This window comes from Thamnophis sirtalis, unplaced genomic scaffold (assembly GCF_051295495.1).
Source record: "Thamnophis sirtalis isolate CommonGarterSnake01/CBP01778 unplaced genomic scaffold, rThaSir2_p1.2 scaffold_13, whole genome shotgun sequence".
Classification (NCBI taxonomy): domain Eukaryota; kingdom Metazoa; phylum Chordata; class Lepidosauria; order Squamata; family Natricidae; genus Thamnophis; species Thamnophis sirtalis.
Genome location: NW_028261393.1, coordinates 23,160,355 through 23,183,741, shown reverse-complemented (window position 1 = coordinate 23,183,741; position 23,387 = coordinate 23,160,355). Strand labels below are relative to the sequence as shown.

At 41.6% G+C, this 23,387-nt stretch overlaps 1 protein-coding gene across 1 annotated transcript; it reads left to right on the top strand.

Moving 5' to 3' along the window:
* The first annotated feature begins 3,806 nt into the window (after positions 1-3,806).
* Positions 3,807-13,031, top strand: GJA4 (gap junction protein alpha 4). The gene is made up of 2 exons (XM_014058552.2): positions 3,807-3,963; positions 9,491-13,031. The coding sequence occupies exon 2, from the start codon at positions 9,497-9,499 to the stop codon at positions 10,544-10,546; it is 1,050 nt and encodes a 349-aa protein (XP_013914027.2). The 5' UTR covers positions 3,807-3,963; positions 9,491-9,496; the 3' UTR covers positions 10,547-13,031.
* Positions 13,032-23,387: the final 10,356 nt, after the last annotated feature.

Genomic DNA, 23,387 nt, shown 5'->3' with positions numbered 1-23,387 from the left:
CCTTCCAAGGTGTGGGTGCTCAAAGCTGCTTCTTCCAGCAGCACAAATCATTTGATACAATCCCCTGGATGTCCCTCTCTGCCAAGAAAATATCATTCAGGCCTGGGAAATATTTCTTTTCTGGGGCGGGGCGGCGGCTGTTAAATAGTCACTCCCAGCTCAGATGGTAAGAAAAACCCTTTGGAAAGAATTGAGGGAATTTTTGTTCAAGAATGAATGGATACTGCTTTGATAAAACAGAGAGAGAGAGAGAGAGACAGAGACAGAGACAGAGTAAGACAGAGAGACAGACAGAAAGAGATAGACAGACAGAGTGAAACAGAGAGAGACAGAGAGAGACAGAGACAGAGACAGAGAGATAGATAGAGACACAGAGAGAGAGACACAGAGAAAGACAGACAGTGAGACAGACAGACAGAGAGCGAGAGAGACAGAGACACACACACACACACAGACAGAGTGAGACAGAGACAGAGAGACAGAGACAGAAAGAGAGAGAGACAGAGAGAGAGAGACAGCAAGAGAGACAGAGACAGACAGACACACACACACACATAGAGAGAGACAGAGAGAGAGAGAGACAGAGTGAGAGAGATAGAAAAAGAGATAGAGTGAGACAGAGAGACAGAGACAGAGACAGAAAGAGAGAGAGACAGACAGAGAGCGAGAAAGACAGAGACACACACAGAGAGAGAGACACAGTGAGACAGAGAGAGAGAGAGAGACAGAGACAGAGTGAGAGAGAGAGACAGAAAGAGAGACAGAGACAGACAGACACACATACACACATAGACAGAGAGAGACAGAGAGAGAGAGAGAGAGTGAGAGAGACAGAAAAAGAGACAGAGAGACAGAGACAGAGACAGAGAGAGAGAGAGCTGTCTAGATTTGCCATAGCTTTCTTCCCCAGGAGCAATATAATTAATATAATTATTATTAAAAGTTTATTAATTATAAATACTAATATTACCTGTACACGGTACAGTGAAGATCTCTTCCTGGAAGGTCAGCCTGCCTTCTTCTTTGCTTCAGTCTCCTTCTGGTTAGGAGTCTCGGGCAGCTGCAACACCCAGGATCAAGAAGCAGAAGCTCATGAGTGGAATGATCCACTCGCTTTTCATTCCCACAAATATGTGCCAACTTGTGCAAATACAGGCAATCCTTGACTTAGGACTACAGCTGAGCCCAAAATGTCCATTGTTAAGTGAGACAATTAAGTGAGTTTTGCCCCATTTTATGACCTTCTTGCTATAGTTGTTCAGTGAATCACTGCAGTTGTTAAGTTAGTAACACAATTGTGAAGTGAATCCAGCTTCCTAATGGACTTCGCTTGTCAGAAGGTCACAAAAGGGGATCCACTGCAACCGTCATAAATATGAACCAGTTACCAATTATCCGAATTTTGATCATGTGGCCACAGGGATGCTGCAACGGTCATAAGTATGAAAACCAATCATTTTTTTCAGTGCCGCTCTAACTTTGAACGGTCACTAAATGGATGGTTGTATGTCAAGGACTGTATCATACTTGTCCTCCTATTCCTGAAACAGGAACTGCACCCATTGCATTGCATTGCATTCTATCCTATCTATCCTATCCCTTATTCTATTCCATTTCATTCCATTCCATTCTATTCTATTCCATTCCATTCTATTCCTCATTCCTTATTCTATTCTATTCCTTATTCTAACCTATCGTATTCTATTCTAACCTAACCTATCCTATTCTATTCTATTCTATCCTACTCCTTATTCTATTCCTTATTCTATTCCATTCCATTCTATTCCATTCCATTCTATTCCTCATTCCTTATTCTATTCTATTCTATTCCTTATTCTAACCTATTCTATCCTATTGTATCATATTCTATTCTATTCCTTTTTCTAACCTATTGTATTCTATTCTAAGTTATCATATTCTATTCTATCCTATCCTACCCTATTCCTTATTCTATCCCTTATTCCATTCCATTCCATTCTATTCCTCATTCCTTATTCTATTCTGTTCCTTATTCTAACCTATTCTATCCTATTCTATTCTATCCTATTCCTTATTCTATTCCTTATTCTATTCCATTCCATTCCTCATTCCTTATTCTATTTTATCCTATTCTATTCCTTATTCTATCCCATTCTGTTCTGTTCTATTCTATTCCATTCAATTCTATTCCTCATTCTTTATTCTATCCTATTCTTTTCTATCCTATTCCTTTTTCTATTCCTTATTCTATTCTATTCCATTCCATTCTATTCCTCATTCCTTATTCTATTCTATTCTATTCCTTATTCTATCATATCATATCATATCATATCCTATTCCTTATTCTATTCCATTCTATTCTGTTCTGTTCTATTCTATTCCATTCCATTCCTCATTCCTTATTCTATTCTATTCCTATTCCATTCTACTCTACAATGTGCTTATTCTCTGAATTCTTCTTTCTGTGATCAGTTGATCGGAGCCTGATCATTAATCCTCTACCTTTGTCAATCTCAACTGTGTTTTCACCTTCTCATCATATTGACTGACCTCCTCACTCTGCAGGTATGTTGGCCTGATAAGAATAGAGGGTAAAGCCAAAGGGAGCATTGCGCTGCATTTCAAATGGACCCAGAAGTCCATTTTTCAAACTTAAGAAGAGCACTTTTCTCCTTCTTTGACCACTTTTCCTATCGGGATGGCTGCTTCTGCCGGCAACGTCATATAGATGGTATTGATTTTTGCTTGGAATTCCTCACTCCCTTCCCAAAGGGATTGCAGGGATTCCCTACCTGAACCCCACCACCATCACCACTACACACACACACACATTTTCCTGCTCCTGATTCCCACACTTTGCAAGGTGCTGGTAAATTCTTCCTGTGCAGGATTTCCCTTCTATTGCTCTTGGCCTGCATTGCTGCGCAACAGAGGCACCAATTGTTATTTCAGTCTCCGCTGCTTTCCTCCACTTCCTTTTCTCCTCAGCCAGGCTCCGGAGAAATATTCTCCCACCACCACTGCAATCCTCCTGCTCCTACTACGACTGTTTAGGAAATCAAAAGCTTTCTCTCCTCTCTCTTCTGTGACTGTGTTCCCTACCATGTTGAGCTGGGTTTAATCTTAACCAGTTGATAGGGGAAATGTCACATAAGGCCTTGAGTTGAGCTTGTCGATCAGAAAAGTTGGCAGTTTGGCGATTTGAATCCCTAGTACAGGTCTCTTGCGTGAGCAAGGGGTTGGACTAGATGGTCTCCAAGGTATCTTCCAACTCTGTTACTGTTTACTCTTTATTACCTCAGTGGACTGAGTTCACATAAGACACTAAGTTCCCAGCCTTCAAATTCCCTCAAAAAACTCTAAAGCAGTGTTTGTTTGTTTTAACCTTGGCACTTTTAAGATGGATGGACTTCAACTGGCTGGGGAATTCTGGGAGTTGAAGTCCACCCATCTTAAAGGTGCCAAGGTTGGGGGGGGGGGGAAGCCACTTTAGAAGGTGATGCAAATTCACTGCTGCATCTTTAATGGACCTGCTTCCTGTGGCTTGTGTGAACACATAGCCTGTCTGGAGTGAGCTGCTGTGTTAAGCCCTTTCAGCCAGGAGGCAAGTGAAGTCACCTTTAGCTATTCCTTCTTTCCACAAACCTAATCAGCTATGACTTTTTAAAGGGGGGGAAAAAAACCAGAATTCAACAAATTGCACTGCTGGGCCAAGCCCTTTCTCCTCCTTTTCCCTGACTCGTTTCCTCTGACTCCTCCCCCTCTGTTAACTCATCCAAGGGTTATTATAACAAACTTTCCCCTTCTTTGCTCTTCATAACAGACTCCGAGTGCTCGGAATTCCAGGAGTGTTTGTTATATATTCCCATTCTGCATCTGAGCTTGACCGCAGTTTCTCTTTGGGAGCAGAATTGATATCAAGAAAATTAAGCCAAAAACGTCTAATGAGAACTTTTAAGTCAGGAAAAGCCCTTTGATTTGCGGGTGAGTAAAAGACTGCCTTCACATTTGTTAAATATCCCTAAACTGGAAAGCCCCTGGAGGTGGTGCTTTGATTTAAGGAATAATAGTAAATTTGATTTTCACAGTTTCAAAGTTATTCCCTCTTGGCACCACAGTCCTTGTTCCATTTTAAGATTTAAGGTAAAGATTTATGGTATTTTTCTCATGTTTGACTTTCTCTACCAGGCTGTCATATGTAGGAGATCCAAGGGTTATTCTGTCATCCTTTCCTGCTTGCCTTATAGCAAGCGTAGCTGTTTAACTTTCTCTAGATTCAATCCGAATAGAGTTGGAAGGGACCTTGGAGGTCTTCTAGTCCAGCCCCTTGCTCAAGCAGGAGGCCCTACACCATTTCAGACATGGTTATCCAGTCTTTTTTTTAAAAGCCTCCAGTGATGGAGCAGCACCCACAACTTCTAAAGGCAAACTGTTCCACTGATTAATTGTTCTCACTGTTAGAAAGTTTCTCTTAATTCCAAATTGCTTCTCTCCTTGATTGTTTCTTCCTACTTTCTGATGCTTTGGAAAATAAGTTGACCCCCTCCCCCTCTTCTTTGTAGCAGATCCTCAAATACTGGAATACTGCTGTCATGTCACCCCTGGTCCTTCTTTTCTCTCGACTAGCCATACCCAATCCCTGCGATCATTCTTCATATGTGTTAGTCTACAGGCCTTTAATCATCTTAGTTGCCTTTCTCTGCACTTTTCTCAGTCTCAACATCTCAACAGACTCCATGTTGGGCTTGTTGGATCTTTAAAAGGAAGTAACTAGTCCTCATTGAGTTATGAGAGAAGAGCTAGTACTCCTGCTCAGAGGAATTCTCTTAAGACCAAGCATGATCAAATATGGAGTTCCTAATTTGTTGGGTCTTGATGATCCTAGTTGTGCTTGCAGTTATATATATATATATATATATATATATATATATATATATATATATGTATGTATGTATGTATGTATGTATGTATGTATGTATGTATGTATGTATGTATGTATGTATGAATGTATGTGTATATATATATGTATGTATGTATGTATGTATGTATGTATATATGTATATATATATATATATATATATATATATATATATATATATATATATATATATATATATATATATATATATATATATATATATATATATATATATATATATATATATATGTTATATTTATGCTGATAAATAAATAAAGGGAGACTAGTATAGATCTATTTCAAGCTATTTAGCTCTCATCAGCTAGCCATACCCTATGTTGGGAATTGAACCTGTGCTCTATATGGAAGTGTGACCTTCCTCCCATATTTGGGCATACCAGGGGTTGTGACTTTAAATATATATATATATATATATATATATATATATATATATATATATATATATATATATATATATATATATATATATATATATATATATATATATATATATATATATATATATATATATATATATATATATATTGTCAAGCATGAATTATCTTTTATCTAATTCATGCTTCACGAAATAAATAAATACAAATAAATAAATAAATACAAGCACAACTAGGATCATCAAAACCAGTCTTTTTTTATTACCGGTTCTGTGGGCATGGCTTGGTGGGCGTGGCAGGGGAAGGATACTGCAAAATCTCCATTCCCTCCCCACTCTGGGCTAGACAGAGGTGGTATTTGCTGGTTCTCTGAACTACTCAAAATTTCCACCACTGGTTCTCCAGAACCTGTCAGAATCTGCTGAATTTCACCCCTGATCAAAACCCAACAAATCAATTCAGGATGCCAACACTTCCAGCCATCCTCTGCCTTCTGGTTGTGCAAATGTGTTAGACAGCCAATGGCTATTTTATCACCTTGTCAGGAAAAGCTTGTCTATAGGGCAACCTTCTCTAAAAGCAGGAAGAAAAAAATCCACAGGATACAATTTTTTATTTTTTATCCCTATTTTTACCAAAGCAATTGGCAACTTCAGGCACTAACTCTTTATAAGCCCTAAGCAGCTGCTGAGGCTAGATTATATGGGTAAATTTAAGCACTTGTGTTTTTTTTTCCTGTAGTTCTACTGCCTTCCTGAGACAAGGGAGTCTGGTAGCATCTTTTCCAAACAACAGGTTTTATTAAAAGACATAAATTGCCAGATATTTTTTTACTATCCCCTAGATTATCATGGCTCTCTTCCTTTCTAGGTGGGAGATTTTAAAAGTTAATCCTTTAAATGCCAATGCAGCAATGTTTGGGCAGTTGGGGGTTTGAATCCTGCTTCTGTTTTTTTTAATAAAAAAAAACAGGGCATATAGACAGGGTTGTAGCAAAGCATGAAGACAAGGAACAGTACAGTGAAATATTTCTTGCAAGGGATAGAATATTAGAATAACAGAGTTGGAAGGGACCTTGGAGGTCTTTTAGTCCAACCCCCTGCCCAGACAGGAAACCCTATACCATTTCAGACAAATGTTTGTCCATCATCTTCTTAAAAACTTCCAGTGTTGGAGCATTCACAACTTCTGGAAGCAAGTTGTTCCACTGATCAATTGTTCTAATTGTCAGGAAATTTCTCCTTAGTTCTAGGCTGCTTCTCTCCTTGATTAGTTTCTATCCATTGCTTCTTGTCCTGCCTTCAGGTGCTTTGGAGAATAGCTTGACTCCCTCTTCTTTGTGGCAACCCCTGAGACATTGGAAGACTGCTATCATGTCTCCCCTGGTCCTTCTTTTCATCAAACTAGACAGACCCAGTTCTTGCAGCCATTCTTTATAGGGAAAAACAAGCCATTTGGTTTTATGACTGCATGCTTAAAATCTTCTCATACTTCCATCTTCTCCCATGTGTGGAACCTCTGGGTTTTCAAATGTTTGTGTTTGTGTGTGTGTATGCCAGGTAATGTGCAACTTTATTTGAAAGGAGACTTTTAGCCATCATGAATTGCTTTAAAATCATTTCTTTAAATTCCTGATTATGCACAGATGCACAGTATTTTTAACTCCACGGTTAAGGCTACTTCTAATTTCAGAAGGGCAGTTTTGTTTAACTATACTAGACAAAAATGACAGTGTTGTAACACCTAAATGTTTCTCTTATTGTAAGCGAACTGTAAACGCAACCATTTCTGAAAAAGAAAGATATTTATAGAACCCTTCCGGAAGAAGAGCCAAAAAACATCTTTCAGTTTCCAGAATTTCCTTTTCAAATGTTAAGCCATTTTGCAGCCTCTCCTGTTTTCTTCAGCAGATCTAATTCTCCTATATTAAGTTGATGATGACAAAGTTAGAGGTCACGATAGAATTTGTATTCAGACCCATACATGGAATTTTGCCTTAATCTGGTTTCCCTCCTGGCACAGCTCTCAAAACTCAGCATTTATTGGATGTTCTTTGCCTGAAGATGGTCTAGTAAAGGGGCATATTAAGTGTTGGGGGTGAATTAGTACTCACCTGGAATTTTGGAAGCTGCTCCTGGATTCACAGTTGGACTGTTACAGCCTGTGTTGATGGGTGTGATTATTCTCTAGTTACTCACCTGCTTTGCCCACTTTGGAGACTCCTGTAGTGTCTGTCTGTCTGTCTGTCTCTCTGTCTGTCTGTCTCTCCCTCCCTCCCTCCCTCCCTCTCTCTCTCCCCCTCTCTCTCTCTTCCCCAAGAAAGCAATGGATCTCAGACCCTACTGCTTTTTTTAAATCTTTCAAGAATCACATGAGATTGGTGACTCTTCTAAACTAACATTTTGCTGGATGCTAGGATCTCTCTCTCTCTCTCTCTCTCCCTCTCCCTCTCCCTCTCCCTCCCTCCCTCCCTCCTTTCTCCCTCTCTCCCTTCCCCCCCTCTCTCCCCTTCCCTCCCTCCAGGATGCATGTGTTCAATCAATGAATGGGATTAGTAGACAAGGACCAGAATGCAGCAGTGATGATAGATGTAGAGGCGCCAAGCAACATCAGCATCAGGAAGAAAGGAGTGTGAGAAGCCAGAGAAGGAACAAGTTTTAAAGGGGCCACTAGAAAGAATGTGAAAAGTTAAGGCCAAAGTGGTCCCAATGTCGGTAGGAGAACTTGTGGCCGTGACTCCTAAGCTGGGAATCCAACAGATTCCAGGAATGACATCACCACTCAAATCAGACATTCAGAGGAGTGCAGGGCTGGGAACACCTGAGATTCTGTCCTTTCTATCCCACCTACATATTGTATGTGGGCTTCTGTACTACTATTCAGAAAAGCATTTATTCTTTTTTTAAGTCCAGTAGAATTAAAGCTATGTTTATAACATGTATGCATCTGTTGCATTATTAAAATATGGTAGGGAAATCATTCAAATCACTGTTGTCCTACACACTGACGCACAGAAATACTCTTCAGTGTCATCACTTCCCCTGTTGCTAGGTAAAATATTAGTATAGTTTTAAACTCCAACCACATCCTCAAATCATGCTCAGCTATATTCTGTGTTCCCACAACAAATCAGATCAATTGCAAACGTTTGCAGCTATATTTGCATAGGACGCTAGTCTTAACCATGATTATTTTTTGTGGCTTTGCAGCTTATAGTGTTATTTAGACAAGAGGGTTTCCTCAATAACTAAATTAAGAATGTTGTGTAAACACCACCATTGTACAATTTGGTTGCATTTAAAATACCCTGTTTCCCTGAAAATAAGACCTCCCCAGATAATAAGCCCAATTGGGCTTTTGGGCACATGCACTAAAATAAGCCCTCCCTGAAAATATTGCGACACAGCAGCAGCCTTGAGGTGACCATGCTTGCCGCCTCCTGCACCTCAAAAATAATAAAACTTCCCCAAAAATAAGGCCAAGTGCTTCCTTCGCGGGTGAAAAGAAAATAAGACCCTGTTTTATTTTCGGGAAAACAGGTTCTCAAGACTGGAAATGCATTAACCTGAGGGTATTGTATGAGTCCATCTATGTTGGGAAGAGAATGAATTTTCACAACAATTGGCTGGGGTGAATTATGGCCCCATTGATTAGCCTTGTCTTCCTTTGGAGCCCTAGAAGGCCTCCTAGGGCCCAGTGTCATCCTCAATTCAGGATGTTTGCCCACCTGCTGCCAATTACCTCCCAAAGACCCATCAGATCGCACAGGGACGGCCTCCTCCGGGTTCCATCTGCCAGCCAATGCCATCTGGCTATGACCCGGGGGAGGGCCTTCTCTGTTGCAGCTCCGGCCCTTTGGAACGAACTCCCCACGGAGATTCGGACCCTCACCTCTCTCCTGGCTTTCCAAAAAGCCATTAAAACCTGGCTGTATCGGCAGGCCTGGGGTTGATGAGCTCCCTTCCTCTCTCGACAGGTGTGGTTGTTGGTTGTTTTAAATGTCTGTCTCGTATTTGTATGTTACCCTTCCCGTTTGAGTTTGTTCGCCGCCCTGAGTCCCTTTAGGGAATAGGGCGGCATATAAATAAAATAAAACTTCAAACTTCAAAACCTGGAACTCAAATGATGGTGAGTATCTCAAGCTCTTGTGAAATGATTATGGATCCCTTGTTAATGCCTACTTCTCTACTGTCCTTAGCACAAGATGGGAGACTGGGGCTTCCTGGAGAAGTTACTGGACCAAGTGCAGGAACATTCAACAGCCATCGGCAAGATCTGGTTGACCGTCCTCTTCATCTTCCGCATCTTGATCCTGGGTCTAGCCGGGGAGTCCGTCTGGGGGGATGAGCAGTCCGATTTTGTGTGCAATACCAAGCAACCCGGCTGTACCAACGTCTGCTATGACAATGCCTTCCCTATTTCCCATATTCGTTACTGGGTGCTGCAGTTTCTCTTTGTCAGCACCCCAACTTTGGTCTATCTGGGGCATGTCATCTACCTCTCCCGACAAGAGGAGAAGCTAAAGGAACGGGAGCACGAACTCCGGGCATTGCAAACCAAAGATTACAAGGCAGCAGCTATGTTGATGGCGGTGGAGAAGAAGATGGCCAAGATCTGTGTGGCTGAAGATGGACACATTAAAATCCGCGGACCTCTAATGTGGACCTACGTCATCAGCGTGATCTTCAAGACCATCTTTGAGGCAGGCTTTCTTCTTGGCCAGTGGTACCTATACGGCTTTGTCATGCATGCTAACTATGTGTGCAAAGGTCCTCCATGCCCATACCTTATAGACTGTTTTATGTCCCGTCCCACTGAAAAAACCATCTTCATCCTTTTCATGCTGGTAATGGGCTTGATCTCCCTTGTCCTCAACATTTTGGAGCTTCTCCATCTCTTTTGCAAGCACGCACTCAAAAGGGTTAAGGAAAGAGACTGCTGCTCCCCATCGTCTGCTCCCCCTCTACCCTTCGATGCCAACAGCATGGGTAAAATGCCAACGGGGCCTTATCTGCCAGATAAACCCTATTTCTACCTCCCCATGTCAGACGGGCATGCTCCACCCTACCAGGGATACAACAAGCTCTCCAGTGAGCAGAACTGGGCCAACTACAACACAGAAGAAACCCTGGCCTTGCAAAACCAGATGAATGCCCCTGATCTCTTTGCAACGGTAGCCCCTGGGATCCGTCCCTCTCCAGACAGGCAGTCCAGCCGACCAAGTAGCAGTGCTTCTAAAAAACAGTATGTCTAGCAAGCAGCCATTTGAAGTGTAAGCTCCATGGGGGCTTCCTTGAGAGCAGCCAAGTTTCTCCTGATGGTCTCTTCATGCGAAAGGCTCCAATATGATTCCTTACCATGGAAGAAAGAGGCTGGGCCTCGGGATTCTTCCCAGGTGCTTCCCAAGTTGTTGCCACAGTATTCTACTGCCCAGGTGAGAACCAGGACTTGAATGCATGGACACAGACTGAACTTGTGGATCCACCAAAAGTGTAAAAAGACAAACAATCTCATAGAAGTCATTGAAGTGGCTGGTTAATGAGCATTTTAAGATGGAGTGCTAAATGTTGATTCCTGGAGGAAAAACATAAGTAGTTGGGTCTGTATTTTGAGGTGTCTTGTGACTTGCAGATCAGCAAACAGCCACCGGACCACAAAGGGAGGAGGGTAGGTAGAAGAGAAACTAGCTTGGACTATCCAAACTGAGTTTCAAATACTGGAAGTAAATGCAAGCTGAAAAGGAGAGTGCAGAATAAACGCAGGGAGGAACTTCTGGTATGTCACCTTTTTAGGAATGGACATGTGAGCAGGTTGAGGAAAGTCATTCGTCAAGCAGATTTTGTTTTCATGTTGCAGTTGTCAAATTTCTGGGCAGCTTACTTATTAAATACTGCAGCTCATCTGCCATTTGCATATTGTTCCAAGTAGGCATTAGGGAGAATAATTGTTGTTGCTCATCTTATCTTATTAAATATGACTCCTATTTAAGTATGGAGCTGATATGGCTTTGGTCCTCTGGGGTTGCTTTATAAATGTCTTCCATCTAACACAGTAGAAAAGTTTTCAATCTCACCATATATTTGAAGCTCCAATTTCTGTCTCCACTGACACTGAGTGAACTTTGGGTCTGCAAAGGGCTCTCTCTACATTTCCCCCCACCCTTCAACTGGTAACTTGGAGAAACTGAATCAAAATGGTTCACTGTGTAAATTAACTCCCCTTTCTCCATCTCCTTGGTTATGTAATTCCATCTCTCCTTCCGTCACGACTCTTTTTTTAGAGATTGGCCTTCCACAAGCTAAATGCTCTTCAACCAGAGGTGGGTTCCTACAGGTTTGGGCAAGTAGGTAGTAACTCAGCTGGCCACATCCCTGAACCAGTTTTATTGGCAGCACTGCAGATGCCACCATCTTGTCTTTTGCTTCTGCGCATGGCCAAAATATTTTTTTTGCCTACTGTGCATGCACCTGAAGCACATCCTGAAGCCCAAAGTGCGTCCCTGAGTGAATCATCAGTAGAAGGAGCTGGAACCTACTCTTGCCTTCAACCCCTTATGGGGCTACAGGTCCTCAGGTTTCCAGCCATGGTGGTTTGGGATGTTGGGCACGAAGATCCCAGCACATCTGGAAGATACCAAAATATGAAAAGCTGCAGCAGGCACACATTTCTCTTGGTTTTCAATGGATCAGAACCTCATCAGAACTTCATTCTGATGGTTCTGGGAAGCCACATTCCTTCGTAGACAAAAGACTATTGTGTCATCTGAACTTTACTCAGTATAAATTATCCATTGGCGATACACTCTAAATATTGAAAGCTATCTGGCCTTCTCCAGTGTAGCTGCTCATCCATCCTTCTCATTGCAATCATTATTTGTGCAGGGCTCTGTCAAACAGAGATTACTCCTGAATGTTTGAGGTCAATATTGTGTTATATATGTGTATCCTTATGAATCGTTGCGGTGGTCAGCCTCTCTCCTGGCTTCCTATTTGTACCTTCTTTTTTATTATGTGTTCTAATTCTTTCACATCGTAGGACTGTAAGCACAAGCTGGATCCTTGGGTGTTAAAACCACAACCTTTCCTGCAATGGGAAAGTAATGTGGATTTTTTAAAAATGCTCATGTGTCAGCCTTTTTGGAAAAGGTTCCTGCCTCTCTCTGGATTAAATCAAAGGAGCAGGGTGGTTTGGGGGTTTTGTGTTTGGAACTGCAAAAATATATGCTTGGGAAACTGACTTTTGTTGCTGCAGGTGAAAAGCTTGTGATGGTTAAAAAAAATAGGATCGCTCTCCAGCTTCAATCAAGAGCCGGGGTCCCTAAGCATGGCAACTTTAAGACTTGTGGACTTCAACTCTGACTGGAGAATATTGGAAGTCCACAAGTCTTAAAGTTGCCAAATTTTGAAGACCTCTGATAAAGAGCAAATTGTGATAGGAAGAGATAAGGGGGCAAGGACCTTTTTCTCCCCATCTCTACCGAACTCTTTCTGATAACTAAGCTGTGAAAAGGAGATGGTTGGATGTAGAGAACTCACCTGTGTGCCTTGGATGGAGATGTCTTGGATCAACGTGGCCATTAAGAAGATAGTTCCACATCACCAGTTCATAACCAATGTTCACATTTGTAGGGCGCACGATGGAGGGTTATGGGTATGCACTCTGTGTTTGCGTCTTTTGTTTGTTTGTTTTTCTAAATAAAAAAGATTTTTTTATATATAAATAAAATGAAAAATTGGCAAGACTGTTCTGTGGGTCAGTAGTACACTTTGCAGCGTATGTAGAATTGGTCTGATGAATGCTTCCCTTCCATTATAAGATTCAAACCACTGGATACAATGATTAAATATTGAAGACTTAACCAAGTCCCTTTTAATGAGCATACTTGCATTTGCAGAGCTCCAGAGGTAGAGGACATAACACATGGATTGCACATCAGGATTACGGTTAAATAACCTATTGGGATTCTTACATTAAAACAATATATTTAATGTGGGGTTAAAATTCATATATTGCATATATAACACAGCCCTTCATTTGAATAAAACAGTTCCATTGAGATCTGCAGGTGTGAGTTTCAGTGGGGTAAATTGTAGTGATGACACAAATATGATTTGCATTCTTTATTCTTTCACAGAATAAGAGGATTGGAAGGACCGTGGAGGTCTTCTAGTCCATCTTCCTGCTCAGACAAATGGTTATCCAATCTTGTCTTAAAAACCTCCAGTGTTGAAACCTCCATAACTTCTGGAGGCAAGTTGTTCCACTGATTGTTTTAACTGTCAGGAAATTCCTCCTTAGTTCTAGGTTATGTCTTTTCTTGATTAGTTTCCATCCATTGCTTGTCCTGCCTTCAGGTGCTTTTGGGAGAAAAGGTTGACCCCTCTTCTTTATTACATCCCCTTAGATATTGGAATACTGCTATTACTGGTATGTCACATGTAAATGGTATTTAATTCCATCTTTAAAGGTAAAGGTTCCCCTCACACATATGTGCTAGTCATTCCAAACTCTAGGGGGTGGTGCTCATTTCTGTTTCAAAGCCAAAGAGCCAGCTCTGTCCGAAGATTTCTCCGTGGTCATGTGGCCGGCATGACTAAACACCGAAGACGCACAAAATGCTGTTATCTTCCCACCAAAGGTGGTTTCTGTTTTTCTACTTGCATTTTTACATGCTTTTGAACTGCTAGGTTGGTGGAAGCTGGGATAAGTAATGGGGGCTCACTCCATTATATGGCACTAGGGATTCGAACCACCAAACTGCCGACCTTTCTGATCGACAAGCTCAGCATCTTAGCCACTGAGCCACCGTGTTCCTAATTCCATCTTTACATATGGTCTTATTAATATTCTGTGTTTTGTATTCTGTATTCGATATCATCTATTGGCTAATCAACAATAGAGTTACTTCACTTTCATTCCACTGGACAACACATGATCTCCAGTCCACAATGAGTTGTGGGACACTTATTCATAGCCCCAAAGTCCTATCTCAAAATGCTATCAGGTCTTCCTGGCAACATCAGGCATCCGATATGAATCACACATGAGTATCTGCAAGGGAGGGGGGGAAGCAAATGACAAAACATGAATGACTACATCATGCTAATAATGTGACTCATGTATGTATGTGTATCACATATGGGGCTGTAATTTTGAAAAGGTGCCATTTGATGATGCTAGTCTGCATTTCATTGTGGTTTGCTGTCAACCCCCCTGCTGTCTACAGTGAGTATTGTTGTAACAAATCATCTTTTAAAAACAAAACCAAAAAGCATCCTTACCCTAACAGTCCAATAGCAGAAAGTATGGAAGATTTAACCAAGTCCCTTATAATGAACAGACTTGTATTTGCAGAGCTCCAGAAATAGAGGACATAATGCATACATTATTTGAATATCAGTCATACAAGAAAGAGATCATTAACATGGACTGCACATTAGATGAACAACCTATTGAGATCCTTGTATTAAAGTACAGTAGTGGCCAAAATTGTGGAAATCTTTTGGGAAAAGTGTGCAGTATTATTGAGGTTTGATGGCTAATAACACCACTTTTGGGGGCAGTAGTACTTTAAAAATATATCTCAATGGAAAGATAATTTAATCAAGAATGTAATGCAATAACTTTTATGAAAGTTCAAAGCCGAAGAGCCAGCGCTGTCCAAAGACGTCTCCGTGGTCATGGGTCAGCATGACTAAAGTTCGGAGGCCCACGGAAGGCTGTTACCTTCCCACCAACGATGATTCCTATTTTTTCTATTTGCATTTTTAATGTGCTTTCGAACTGCTAGGTTGGCAGAAGCAGGGACAACTAACAAGCGCTCACTCAGTTATGCAGCACTAGGGATTCGAACTGCCAAACTGCCAACCTTTCTGACTGACAAGCTCAACATCTTAGCCACTGAGCCACCGCATCCTCAGTCTTTCTTAATGGGCGTCAAATATCAGCTGGGGGCATTAAAACATGTTACTTCTTTTATTATCCAGGAAACATGTAATATTCTGTCTTTTTAATATTTCTCACAATATTTCATTCTTCTAGGAGAGGGGCAGGTGCTAACTTTCTACATGAGTAGACCTGGATAGCGCAGCACAGCAAGCTCCACATCAGAAGGAATCTGATTGGCACCTTTCTGGCTAACATTTTATTAAAAGGCACGCGTTACAGTTCATGAACTACATGTCACTTCCTCCTTGTGTCAAGTTCTGATGTAGATTTAAACTGGGATGAGGCAGAGGGGAAGGAAAGAGAAGACAGGTGGAGCAAACACAGGTTATCTGTTCCACAATATTACAAATATTTTACCAACTGATAGCTCCAGTGCCTTTGTTGTTACTTTCTGACATCACCTGAAGCCTGCCTAATGTCTCCCCAAAGCTGATGCCCTTTAGTCAACTTTGTCAGCCTGAAAAGCTTCTGTCTGATTCCTCGGGATTTTTGGCTACCGTGCAGTAATACAGCTCTCTTCCCAGAACACTAATGATACATTGATTGCATGTTCATATTCCCTTCTATTTGGAATCTTCAGATCCATTTTTGCTGGAAATGAAGACCTGTTCTTTGAGGTTTTCTCCTGGCTGGGGCTAATCTGATCAAGGATTACAGTAGAATTCACACCATCATCTGTTTGTTTGTTTGTTTGTTTGTATGTGTGTGTGTGATTTCTTTTAATTGTTCAAATGTAAAAGGCACCCTTGAGATCATCAAGGCCAATCTCTGCTCAGTATGGAATCCACAACTGTCCTGGAGTGGGGTTGGGGGCGGGGAATGTTAATTGGAGCTGCAAATAAATCTAGTCTCGTGGCACCAAGAAGCCTAACAAGACCTCAAGACTAACAATCTTTTACTTCAGAATATGAGATGCATGGAACTGATCTGGAGGGGACACGCCAGAGGTGGGTTGCTGCTGGTTTGCCCTGGATAAGGCAAACTGGTTGCGGCAGTGGTGGAAGTCTCCACCCACCCGCCCAGAAGCATTGTGCAATCTCGCGAGTGCAAGTGAGAACACGAGCGAACCAGTAGTAAAACAAATAACAACCTACCACAGGGACACACACATATTTTTGGATTATTGGAAGAAAAAGTACATAGAAAGAAGAACATCAGATGGGTTGCAAAAATCTGGATGACTGGCAGACAGCAGGAATTGCTTCATTTTCTGTGTCTCTTTGCTGCTATCTAGTAGCAGTTTGTATTTTTGCAGCCTGATCTGGCAGCCATGGTAAAAGGCGAGGCGAGACGGAAAAGAAAAGAGGAGGGTGCAAATTTGGATAATTATTTATAGCATGACTGTTTATAAAGTAGTTCCTAGGTGTGGCATAGAACTTCATTGTGAGTTGATCAACAACAATATAATCTCTTATCAGCAACCAATGAAGTTTATCTGCAAATTGTTCTTTTCCCTTCAATTGCCTAACAGGGCTAACTCTCTGGAAGGAAATTTGATAAAAATAGCTGTACGGGAGGAAGGGAGTTTAATCGTTTCTTGGATGACATTTCTCCAATTCCACCCTTGCCCCCGTGGCTATTATCCCTACAGTGGAAACAATTTGGCAGAGTTCTTATAACACACTTAATCCTAAACTCAGGTTAACAAAAGACAATTGCTGGGCTCACCTACCTAGCATGGGAAATCCAAACAGCAAAAGAATCTTGTGGCTTAACTTTTGATGGTCCAGTTCACAAATGATGCCAAGGCAATGATTGGTTTCCTACAATGCCCTGAATGAGGTATTTAACTTGATTTTAACCTTATTTAGCTAAACTCCTTAATATAGGAACATGAGAAAGATGGAGAGGAGCAGAAGCAAGAGCTGTTTACTTTATTTTATTTTTAACTAGCTGATGACCCAGCATCGCCTGGGTATTTATAGACGTCAAAGGGTTTGTCAGACAGGGAGCCATTCAGAGGGGCCTTTTGTCCTCCTGCTCCAATGCCCATCATCCCTGCCCTCTCCCTTCCCCCTCCCATGAGCTCCTCTTTTCCGCCCTGTCTATGATCCTGGCACATTGCTCCAAATCCATCAGGCGGTTCCTCATTGGTCCACTGGAGGGCGAACATTATGGCTGGCTTTCCAGAAGAAGCTGCGAAGGAACTGACATCACAAACAATTATCGCTCAAGGGCACTACATTCACTCTGCTTAACACTCCAGGTTCTCCCTTCTCCCTTCCATGGCATCATAAACAATTGCCGCTATAGGACATCGCACTCACTCTCCTTAATGGGCCAGGCATTCCAGAGTGATGCTGGAACACACAAACCAGGAGTGTTCTTAACACACACACACACACACACACACACAATATTTGTTTCCATAGGGTAAGTCATCTGTGTATCAAGTTTGGTTGATATCAAGCAGAGTTATGCTGGAACACACACATACACTCAATCCTACTTTTTCAGGGAGAAATAAAACTGCACACACCGACACAAGCACACTAAAACTCCATAGATGTGGCTTGTCCAACATTGGCTCCATAATTTTTCTAACAATTGAATTTGGAGAGAAGGACATCGCCCTTAGAGCTGTTTTTAGGGAAGAAGTCAACATTTCAAATATGCCTGTTTCACCCTCATATTCCAGCATCAGAATCAGTAGAGATTTTGGTTGGTTATCAGGGAAAAAAGGTCCTAATATTAAAAACAGTTCATCATAGGAGCACGGAATCATGGAAGGGATGGATTCTGATTGCTGGATATGTTTAAAAGGCCCTGGATTGTCTTCTGTTAGGATTGCAGGGGGGTTGATGAGCTGTGGGGGGCACAATGGTTAGAATTCAGTATTGCAGGCAAACTTTGCTCACAGCATGGACTTTGATCCTAATGGAACTTAAGGTTGTTCATTCAACCTTCCATCCTTCTGAGGCTAGTAAAATGAGAACCCATATTGTTGGAGGGAAAATAGGCTGACTCTGTAAACCGCTTAGAGAGGGCTATAAAGCAGTAGGAAGCGGTATATAAGTCTAAGTGCTATTGCTATGATCTCAAAAATATGTCTTAAAAGTCACTTGCTCCTGGGGAGGAAAACTATGGCAAATCTAGACAATATATTAAAAAGCAGAGACATCACCCTGCCAACAAAAGTGCACATAGTCAAGGCTATGGTTTTCCCAGCTGCAATGTATGGCTCTGAAACCTGGACCATAAGGAAGGCTGAGCACCAAAGAATGGAGGCCTTTGAACTCTGGTGCTGGAGAAGACTCCTGTGAGTCCCTTGGACTGCAAGGTGATCAAACTGGTCAGTCCTAGAGGAGATCCACCCTGACTGCTCTTTAGAAGTCCAGATCCTGAAGATGAAACTCAAAGACTTTGGCCACCTAATGAGAAGGAAGGACTCCCTGGAGAAGAGCCTAATGCTGGGAACGATCGAGGGCAAAAGAAGAAGGGGACGACAGAGAAGGAGGTGGCTGGCTGGAGTCACCGAAGCAGTAGACGTGAGCTTACATGGATTCCAGCGGATGATATAGGACAAGAAGGCCTGGAGGAATGTTGTCCTTGGGGTCGCGATGAGTCGGACATGACTTCGCTACTAACAACAACAACAATAACATGATCTTAAATTTCCCCTGTAATCCTTAGATGTTATAATTTTATGCTGCTCTTGCTCCATTACTTCATCTCATCCATTTCTTCATTCTTTTATTTTGCAATTTTTCCTCTGTTTCCAACAGTACTTCTTATTCACTCAGGAAGCTTAATCAAATTGGTTAAAGATACAATGGCTACATCTGTATAATGTGCAAAGGTGGAGGTGAGGAAAACTTATCATGTTGTATGAAGCTAAGCCAGTTAGTTTCCATTCAGTGTACCATGAAACCCATCAAATAGTTAATTCAGTCACCAGATTAACTAGTCACATTGCACAAACGCAAAGGGATTTTCCAACTATTCCAATTATAGATAGCCCTCAACTTACAATCATAATAGGGATCAGAATTTCTGTTGCTAAGCATAGTGGTTGTTAAATGAGTCATGCCTAATCATTATCATTTTCAGCATGGTTGCTAAGCGAATCATGACAGTTTTTAGGTGAATCATGCAGTCATTAAGCAAATCCAGCTTCTCCCATTGACTCTTTGTTGGAAGCCAGTTGGGAAGATTGCAAACGGTGAGGACATGATTGCAGGATGCTGTAACCATCATAAGTGCATGCTGGTTGCCAAGCACCCAAATTTTGCTTATGCGGATGCTGCAACAGTTATAAACATGTGGGCCAGTCAAGAGTCACTTTTTTCAGTGTGGCAACTTCAAACAAATGGTTGTAAATTGAGGACTTTCTCTGCCTCTTCCACACTGATACTCATACTGATTTTAATTCAATGTTGGATTTGCTAAAGCTTTCTAGATCTCATGTAAGATTGAGGAAATCTTTCTGAAGCCCAAGGAAATTGATCTATTGTTGTTGCCCTTTACTATGTAATTTTCAATGACTGGAGTGATGTTACACAGTGGGCAGTTTAAACCATCCTTAGCAGAACTTTATGGGAAATCCTGCACATGCTTTCTCCATCCTGACAATTCCATGAATTAGAAAAATGAAGCTTTTAGAAGATCTATGGGTGTCCAAGTTGCCCTCTTAGATGTTTTCAATAACCTTCCCCCTTTTCATTACCTGTACATTTTGAAATCAAGGAGACTCAGATGCCTTTGTACAAAACCCCATTCTGGTCAAAATGTGATTTCTTGGTAATGGTCTGTCCCAAACTTAGCAACTTTAAGATGCATGGATTTCAACTCCCAGCTGGGGAATTCTGGGAATTGGAGTTCATGTCTTAAAGTTGCCAAGGTTGAGAAAGCCTGTCTAACTATAATATTTTGCTTTCCTTTTCTGCGTGTTTTTGCCTTTTATTTCTTCATGGACACACTTATCTCTATCATCGTTCCAACCTTTCCAACCATCTGGGTACAGTATATGTATAACTGTGTAGGTGTGTGTGTGGATTAACAGATTATCTAGCTTTAAGTATAGACGTGTAGTTATGCAACTCTAGACTCAGATTGATAATCTTTTTTTAGTGCCTAGATTTCAATTCTCACCCATGCCTTTTTGTGAAAGGATGGTGTCTGTGTAATGAACCCCCTCCCATCTTATCAGGGGTCCCATATTTACTAGCAAGACTAAGTTCTCTTTTCCCTTGAAACTATATCAACCCATTCTTCAGTTGATTCACTTACTGTACTTCCTCCTTCTGTCTTCATTCTCCTTCTGGGTTCTCAACAACCAATGAGTTGGGTCAAACCTTCATGTTCTCTGTTTGACACATAATAGGTGGAAATGGATTCAAGATAAGCGTCAAAAACACAGAGACGTTGTATTGTTTTTTTGTTTTATCTTGTTTTGTTTCTATTGCTAAAGTACTTAAAATATTCCAGCACAGAGCATTCCCTGGAGTTCTCTCGGCGTGTGATGCTTTTAAAAATAGCCCAATCAAAGTAGTTAAAATATGAGGGGAGGGCTATCTTTTCTCATCTCTGCTGAATTTATGCAACAAAAAAAGAGATCTTTCTCTTTTCCTATTTCTATATTCCTTTGCAATTCAAATAAGCAAAAAGACTATGACTATGATGAAAGTCAACCCACTTCTGAAAGTCAAGTTGGATTGGTTCTGACTGTTGTCATTCAAACAGTCGGAGAAATAATTTAAATATTGCAAGGAGGCAGTCTTGATCAATGAGTGCAAATTCCTGGGTGCTTGGGTAGGCAAACCTAGTTTGTAGGAACTCATCCACTTCTGGTTGCCACAGTGTAAAAAAGATGTTGAGACTCTAGAAAGAGTACAGAGAAGAGCAACCAAGAGGATTAGGGGACTGGAGTCTAAAACATACGAAGAACGGTTGCAGGAACTGAGAATGTCTAATTTAATGAAGAGAAGGACTAAGGGAGACATGATCGCCATGTTTCAATATCTCAGGGGCTGCCACAAAGAAGAAGGAGTCAAACTATTCTCCAAGGCACCACCTGAGTGTAGAACAAGAAGCAATGCGTGGAAACTAATCAAGGAGAGAAACAACTTAGAACTGAGGAGAAATTTCCTGACAGTTAGAACAATTAATCAGTGGAACAACTTGCCTCCAGATGTTATGAATGCTTCAACACTGGAGGATTTTTAAGAAGATGTTGGATAACTATTTGTCTGAAGTGGAAGGGTTTCCTGCCTAAGCAGGGGGTTGGATTAGAAGACCTCCAAGGCTCCTTCCAACTCTGTTATTCTATTCTATTCATGTTTCCTAGTTTAACTTTTTATTAAAAAGGCAGGATAGAAATCAGTATCCTGAATAGTAAAAACAGTGACCATCATTAATGCTCCATCTTGGGCTAACTAGAACCTACATAACATGTCAGAGAAAGCAATATTGTACCAGAAGGGTTACTGGTCCGACCTATCAGATGGCCATTTTGTGTGACTCCATATCAGGGATTGTTGACGAAGTTCTCCCGCCAAACTTCTAATCGCTTTCAATTTCAGAAGCCTTCTGGAGGCCAGTTATTCAGCCCTATGGCAAGGCAGGAGGACAATGAGTTGTTCAAAAGACAGATAACAGGAAAGGAAGAGTTATGTGCGCATTTTAGGGTGATCCTACCCAATGTTTAATTAAGCTTCAGTCACCATTGACAAGCATCCATTTGTGCCTTCCATCTATCACCCATAGAACATAGAATCATAGGACTGGAAGGGACCTCAGAGTCTTCTACTCCAACCAACTACTCAAGGTAGAAGGTTTATACCATCCTGATCAAATAGTTGTCCATTCTTTAAAACCTCCAGTGATGGGGCACTCACAATTCCAGGAGACAAGCCATTCTACTGATTGTTCTCACTGTCAGATAATTTCTCCTTGCTTCTAAGGTTGACTGCTCTTTAATGATCTTCCTTCTGTTACTTCTTGTCCTGCCCTCAGGTACTTTGGAGAATAGGTTGACGCCCTCCAATATTGGAAGGCTGCTATCATGTCCACTCTAGTACTTTCCTTCAATAGGCTAGAAATATCTAGTTTCCTTAACTGGTCATCCATTAGCCTCCAGACCCTGATAAAGGGATCAGACCTGCCCCTGTCTGATCTCTTAGGAAAGAAAGACCCCCAATTCCACTTGGTTGAAGTGATAGGTTCTTTTACTAAAAGATGTTGGTTGTAGTAGAGTCAGGCTACAACTAAATTTCCCATGCTCAAAAGATATAGAAACTTTCCCCACATCCTAGCACCCCTCCCCCATGATCAGTCTATCTTCAGCCAATAAGAGTTTGCCTAGATGTTTTGAGAATGCTGAGGTGTTTAGGGTAATCCCCATTCTTTCTCAGGGTGTGTGGCCTTGAATGCTGACAAAAAACTGGACCGGAACTTCCCTGCTCTTTGTCAAGCTGTCATTCCCCCTGCCTCCCAATTTCCCATCACGTACACAGGCAGGTTGATTGCCCATTTGCTTACCCCCATGTCCTTCTCCCCCTTCTAACCTTTGATGGCAGGATGCCAGTGAGGTGCCAAGCTGAAGATGGCAGCCCTGACAGTTGCTCTTGCCTGCGTTCTTTCCAGGATCTCAACATCTTTTCTGTGCCATGGTGACCAGAACTGTGCACAGTATTCCACATGTGGCCTTACCGCCACGCAGATGCCATACCCACCAGAATGCAAAGGACTAGAGGGAGCTGGAAACTTTGGTGCCCACACACTAGAAAGAATTCCAGACAAAAAACAGGTTGCAAGAAGTTGCCTGTGGCCCATAAGTTTCCTACCTGATTTGTGTAGATAGTTCTCTGGAGGAACTGACCCCCCCCCCAAAAAAAAGGTGATTCCCTACCTCGTAGGAAAAAAATATTTTTTCCTCCCAAAGAGATAGGAGTGGAAAGCAATGCCAAGTTGGAATCCCAAAGATTTTTAATTCAGTTTTAGATCTACCTAATTAAAAAAAGAAAAGAAAAGACACTCCTTTTTCGTTGGCATCTCCAACGGGTGCTGCAAAAGCCAAGTCCAACAAAGTCTCTGTTTTCCACCTCTGGCTCTTATCAGTCACGCCACTGTATTTACAGAAGATGTCCCAGACACCCCTTTCCCCCTCAGTTTCTGAGGGCAAACAGGGAGTTTGGGCCAAGTTCCTT